This window comes from Abrus precatorius, unplaced genomic scaffold (assembly GCF_003935025.1).
Source record: "Abrus precatorius isolate BTA unplaced genomic scaffold, Abrus_2018 Scaffold10, whole genome shotgun sequence".
Lineage (NCBI taxonomy): Eukaryota > Viridiplantae > Streptophyta > Magnoliopsida > Fabales > Fabaceae > Abrus > Abrus precatorius.
This window is the reverse complement of record NW_020874292.1, coordinates 4178709-4185057: the sequence shown is the minus strand read 5'-3', so window position 1 is coordinate 4185057 and position 6349 is coordinate 4178709. Positions and strand designations below refer to the sequence as shown.

Genomic DNA, 6349 nt, shown 5'->3' with positions numbered 1-6349 from the left:
CTGTAGCGAAAGGCTTCTCACTGTGGCGAGAAGGCAACAGAGAGGGGTGCATTTCTAGGTTACAGTCTCACTGTAGCGAGAGGGTCTCGCTGTAGCGAGAGGGTCTCGCTGTAGCGAGATTATGTAAAAACCAGAATGCAGTTTCATCTGAGATTTTTGTTATAGTGAGATGGGGTGTTGCAGCAGTGATGGGAGAGATGGCTTGTTGTAGTGAGAGTGTTGCAACCAAAAGGGTATTTGAGGGGTTTAAGGTTTGAAAAATTTATTTCCCATTCCTCTCTTCAAACTATCTGGCGACTATCCATGGTGTGAACTGAGTAAGTACTTGAGGTTGAGGACATCAAGAATCTGTGATCACAATGCCACAGTGAGCGTGGCTAGCATGTAGTGAGCGCACGTGAGTGTAAATTGTTTGATGGTGTAGTGAGCGCACCTGTGTATGAATGAGAATGATATATTGAAATTACTACTTTATGTTTGTTGATGAATGATTTAAATTATGTTAGGAAATATGTAGAAGTGTGCAAGGTGAGTTTTTATACGTGATAGTGTAAAGTACTCACCCTCACATTTATTTTCAGGTGATCAAGACGATCAGTATCGGACTTAGTGAAAAGATGAATGAAACTGCTATAAGATTTAGAAATTTATTTTGAAAAATTGATGTATTTAAATTAGTCATGTAGTATTAATTTAATTCAAACTTGTAATTCATCTTTATTTTAAAAAACTTTATTAAAAGCAGAAACTAATTGAATAAAAATATTTAGCTATTTTCATTTATTATAAAATTTATTTATTTTAAAAATTAAATTTAAGGTATTACAGCAAATAGATAATATAAAAGACTTTTCACTTCATATGCAGTAGTAATGTTATGTTGTTATTCCCCAACTAGACATGGTTCTCATCAGACATTCTATGAAAGGGTAATAACAATTAAAAAAATAAGCAATAAATCATTTAGAAAATAAAAGTGCAAGATTCATCACAAGCAATAGGTGAATATTGTTCTCGTTTCCTTGTTATTTTCAAGTTCAAACAACAAAAATAGGAACAAATAAACAAACAAACAAACAAATGTTTAAAAAGAAGAAATGAAATAAGTTTTAAAAAATATAACTCTTAATCCCTAGTTACATTCAAATCAAGACTCCATAGCACTTCATAGTTCTTTCTTATTCCTTTAGTGTTCTGGATGATGTGTTTTCTTTGTTCTCAATCTTCTTATTATAATCGATCAATTACTCACGTCAACTTAGAAAAAGGTGTTTTCTTGTATTAATAATATTTTTAAATAAAAAAAACTTTTTATTTTAATTTTGTAATCATTGCCCACATCGCTGGTTAGCATTAATTTTTTTAATTACGTAGAGTTGAGTTGAAGCAGGTAATATGGTCGTGTAAGTAAATTTCAGAAGTAGTAGTAAGAATGTCGTGCTGCTTGGATTATACGGCATGGCTTTGACACGGGTTCAAAATACACAGTTGATACAGTTAAAAGGGAAAAGATGGTTGAACTTGAACTCAACAGCGTGACGTAGTTGGGTTTTGGTGCCTATATGGTATTCTGAGATGGACCTTTCATCAAACCGCACATAAAGAATACCACAAAATTCGCAAAACCACCTTCTTCCTCGTCTTCAACAATAAACCATTGTTTCCTTCGTAGTTGGTCCCTTTTTCTTCAAAGCAAATCCACTCTCAAATATTCTTACCTGTCTCTCTCGTTGTTGCTGGGAAGAACCCATTTCCCTTTCTTCCAGAAGATGAGTCTGTGAAGCCCCACTCCTAAGAAATCTCTCACAACTACTTTCTCTTGTGACGTCTTAACCATCACCACCCTCACCTTCTTCCGCTGACCATTATTGACTTTCTTTTTCCTTATAATCTTAGTTCTTTCCATTTGCAGTTGCAGCCATCACTGAGGTTCCTTGGATCAAAGTGTTTCTGGGGTTCGCCAAAAAATGATTTTTCTTAAGTGGGGTTTCGTCGCCCTTCTTTGTGCTGCTTTTGTTTCTTCAATTGGTGCGGTGGAACTCGGTCGACATCAACCTACTGAGAGAATTTCAGGTGAGTTTATTCAAAGTTCAATTTTTTGTTTTTAATTTTCTTGTCAACTTTTTTCATCAGATTCTTGTTTAGCTCGCCATATCATAAGTTCTCTTGATTTGATTGGTTTGGTAATGTTCTATTGATTTTTTGGGTCTCGGATTTCAATTGTGATGAATTTCTTTCCGGTTAGTTGTCGCATTGGTTTGACTATTTCTTGTGATGGTTTTCCGTGGTACGTCATAAGTATGGATTTAGTTAAGATGATAAGATCTACTATGGTTTGGGATTTATTCGGGAAATATGTGTTTTGCATAAGTTGTTGACTTGTTTTTTGTTGGAGATGTTATTCTTCCGTTCACCATTTGAATTGCAGGATGTTGGTTCCTAAGCATTGCGTGTAGTTACTTATTCTTAAAATTGTCAAACCTGCCTTTTAGATCTCTAGTTTCTGTGTCCTAAAATTGTTCTGGTTCAATATTTTGAGGGTGGACGCACTTGTAGCATAGTACATTTTAGGGACTGATGTTGTGTAGCTGATTCTGTTGTAATATATATAGCAATGCTAGAACAGTTGCTTGTCTTCTGCATAAGGGTCCGGGGCCAGATGCAATAAGCTATATATTTGAAATTTATCAAAGGATTTGAGGAAGAAATTCATTGAAAGGGGCAATTAATCAATTTAGGGTCGTGTTAGTCAATTTTCACTTTGGTGGGGTTATTTGGACTGACAGTCCTTGATGACCTTTTTCACTTCTTCTAAGTCTTGCCCTGGCAAGGATGAGGTGGAGGAAATATCAATTAGTTTGATATTGAGTTTTCTGTTAATGTTTTCTTCATTCATAACAAACATCCAATGGTCCAGAATAGGATGCATCCGAAATTTTAAATTTGTTGATTTCTTAAGTTTGTTAAGAATGTGGTTTGGGGAGTGTCAATTTTAAAGTACCTTAGCATCAAAGGCTAGCAATCATCATAAGAGGTTGGAAAAATAATAGATATTTATGTAGCGGAAACTTTAAAGATATTGCATAGTAGGGCTCATTGTTTCCAGGTCAGTTGAGTGACTTCGGATGCTCTTGAGACTTTAAAGGTACAGGTTTCATTACCAGTCTCAGAGATCAGGTGTGCTGAGGTTGCTAAGAAATTTGTAATCAAAAAGGTCGGGTCAACATGAGTCTTGTATCAGTCCCGATGGTTAGGGCTCTGGTACATAGAACTATTACTTGATATGAAAAAGAGGCATGATTCGTTGTTGTTTTAAATTATTATTGAAGTGATGCCATCTTTTGAGCATTCTTTATCATTAAGGTTAGAGGTGAATGAAGTAAAACTTGCTTTATAATACCATACTGCTTTTCTTGCAGCCAGCTAAGGGAAAAATGAATGTTCTATATGCATTTGGTATCACTGAATATAGATGCTGCTCCCTTACTGTATAGGTACTTAAATGTTATGAAGGCATTAAAAATCAACTCACCATAATGGTATACAAATTGTGGAAAGTATCATATGTTGGATTAAGATTCACTGAGGAAGCAGCTGGAATGGGAGTGATGGTAAAAGAGGAGTTTTTATATGAAACTCTAATAATACATAAACACAAACAAAGTCTTATACTCCATTAGTTGTTGCTTGGAAGTGAAAGGGTTAGTAAGTAGTCTTCTCTGTTATTTTTTCAATGACTTACATTAAGCAATTCTGATTCAGGACTTGGGAAATAAATTGGGGTCAAATCCATGTCTCTGAATTCTCTGTGGTCAAGTTTATTTCAAAGTCAGTATATTATAGTTAGATAAAAAATGAGACTACTAAACATGCGGTTGAACCAATTGTAGGAAGTGCCGGTGATGTGTTGGAAGATGATCCGGTGGGAAGGTTGAAGGTTTTTGTTTATGAACTTCCAAGCAAGTATAATAAAAAAATTCTGCAGAAGGACCCCAGATGCCTCACTCATATGTTTGCTGCTGAGATCTTTATGCACCGGTTTCTCTTATCTAGCCCTGTTCGAACCCTTAATCCTGAAGAAGCTGATTGGTTTTATACCCCTGTATACACCACCTGTGACTTGACACCAAATGGCCTCCCTTTACCTTTCAAGTCACCACGAATGATGAGAAGTGCCATACAGCTTATTTCTTCAAACTGGCCTTATTGGAACAGGACAGAAGGGGCAGATCATTTCTTTGTCACCCCTCATGATTTTGGGGCCTGCTTCCATTATCAAGTACGTTAATATACGATTTTAATTTTGTTTTTTATATCACTATTAGTTCTACTTAAGCATTTAAACTAATTATTTGATGTTTGGTGAGAAGCACCTAGGATTCCACTGTTAAAATTGTACATGGATGTTTTAACATGCACTTTTATCATGTTATTTTGTTCCAGGAAGAGAAAGCAATTGAAAGAGGAATTCTTCATTTGCTACAGCGTGCTACCCTGGTTCAAACATTTGGACAAAGGAATCATGTGTGCTTGAAAGATGGCTCAATCACCATTCCTCCATATGCTCCACCACAGAAAATGCATGCACATCTAATTCCTGAAAATACTCCCAGATCCATTTTTGTTTACTTCCGAGGACTGTTTTATGATGTTGGAAATGACCCTGAAGGTGGCTACTATGCAAGGTAGGTTTTTCATTTATTTTGTAGCACGTCTTCATAAGACATTTGCATCCTTTTATTGAAAATGCAAGCAGAACACTAAACTCAAAATTTATATAATTATGGTATTAAGTAGTTATTGACCCCAGTCAAGCATAATTAGATTAACTATATTCTTGACATAATTGGTTATTTCTAACATTCTGCTTGAAAACCAAGTAATATAAGTACATGTGAAGTTTGCTTCCATAATGAAACATAGAACAATAAATGATCCTGAGTTCCTGATAGCCAAACTGACTGCATTATGGCATATCTCACAGAGGTGCAAGAGCAGCAGTATGGGAGAATTTCAAGGACAATCCACTGTTTGACATTTCCACAGAACATCCAACCACATACTACGAGGACATGCAAAGAGCCGTGTTCTGTTTGTGTCCACTTGGGTGGGCACCATGGAGCCCAAGACTAGTTGAAGCTGTGATATTTGGTTGCATCCCAGTAATCATTGCAGATGATATTGTTCTTCCATTTGCTGATGCAATCCCATGGGAAGAGATAGGTGTGTTTGTTGATGAGAAGGATGTACCTCAGTTAGACACTATACTCACATCTATCCCACCAGAAGTTATCTTAAGGAAGCAGAGATTGCTTGCCAACCCTTCCATGAAGCAAGCTATGTTGTTCCCACAACCTGCACAACCAGGAGATGCTTTCCATCAAGTTTTAAACGGTCTTGCACGCAAGTTGCCGCACGATAAGAGCATTTTCTTGAAACCTGGGCAGAAGGTCTTGAATTGGACTGCTGGCCCTGTGGGTGACCTTAAACCTTGGTAACATTTGCACCAGTTTTCTGAGGCAATTAGGATTCTTTACATATCTTTCTCTATACTCCCAAGTGTTCATAGATGGGGTTGGTAATGGAGATGCTGTTGGGTTTTGTTGACATTGTAAATTTTGATATATCTTTTTTTTTCAGACCATTCATTAGATCATTTAATATCCATTTTTCAGCTTTATTGCTCATATGATATACACTTTTTTTTCCTCCCCTCTTCTTTAGAAGTCCCTGTCGATGTTTACTGCATATTATAGTTAGTAACCTTGCTCCCACACAATGGAAATCAAGATCATGAATCATGATGTCATTAATACATCATGAAAAACGTTTAACATCAATTTTTAGGACTGATTTTTAATTGGAAAAAATATTTATTATATTTTTATGTTTTGATGTTATAATTGTTTTAATAAAATTTTATTACTTTTAGATGTTTAAAATCAATTTTAAGGCTGATATTAATGAAGTTGATACATTGTAAGTTTTTTGTTTAGGTTTGCCTTTTCTGATGATAGTAGTTAACTTTATAATGAGTTATTCTTGTTGGAATAATAATTTGAATGTACCTATCATGTGACTATAATAACAACAAGGTTTAATGCATTGGTAAACTTTGTTTTCATTCTCATGATCAATCTTCACTTCTGTATAAGGATATTGATTCTTTTGAAAGGAAAGTTACGGGTTCGGTGATAATATCATTGTTGTTTATTCTATGGTTGGTAAGGGTGGTCCCATTGCCATGGCTGGCAATGGAGTTTCAAGTTTCAACACGGTTCATTGTTTTTGGCGTTTGTCTTTCCTTTCTTTGATGAAATATTTCGAATATCGTAATTAGTAGATTTTA

General features: G+C 35.5%; 1 protein-coding gene across 3 annotated transcripts; it reads left to right on the top strand.

Moving 5' to 3' along the window:
* The first annotated feature begins 1480 nt into the window (after positions 1-1480).
* LOC113874484 (probable beta-1,4-xylosyltransferase IRX10L) lies at positions 1481-5835 on the top strand. 3 transcript variants are annotated; one of them, XM_027512712.1, is made up of 5 exons: positions 1588-1821; positions 1913-2073; positions 3891-4279; positions 4444-4685; positions 4985-5498. In XM_027512712.1, the coding sequence occupies exons 2-5, from the start codon at positions 1968-1970 to the stop codon at positions 5496-5498; spliced, it is 1251 nt and encodes a 416-aa protein (XP_027368513.1). In that variant the 5' UTR covers positions 1588-1821; positions 1913-1967. The 3 variants fall into 3 exon arrangements, with proteins under 3 accessions (XP_027368510.1, XP_027368513.1, XP_027368521.1); XM_027512720.1 differs by adding an exon at positions 3495-3701 and having other exon boundaries at positions 1595-2073; positions 4985-5835; XM_027512709.1 differs by having other exon boundaries at positions 1481-2073; positions 4985-5686.
* The last annotated feature ends 514 nt before the right edge of the window (positions 5836-6349 follow it).

Bases quoted from the DNA above. Each gene is read 5' to 3' on its own strand.
- LOC113874484 (XM_027512709.1), top strand. From the start codon at position 1,968: ATGATTTTTCTTAAGTGGGGTTTCGTCGCCCTTCTTTGTGCTGCTTTT. The intron at 2,074-3,890 runs GTGAGTTTATTC...AACCAATTGTAG, and splicing joins ACCTACTGAGAGAATTTCAG to GAAGTGCCGGTGATGTGTTG. The intron at 4,686-4,984 runs GTAGGTTTTTCA...CATATCTCACAG, and splicing joins GAAGGTGGCTACTATGCAAG to AGGTGCAAGAGCAGCAGTAT.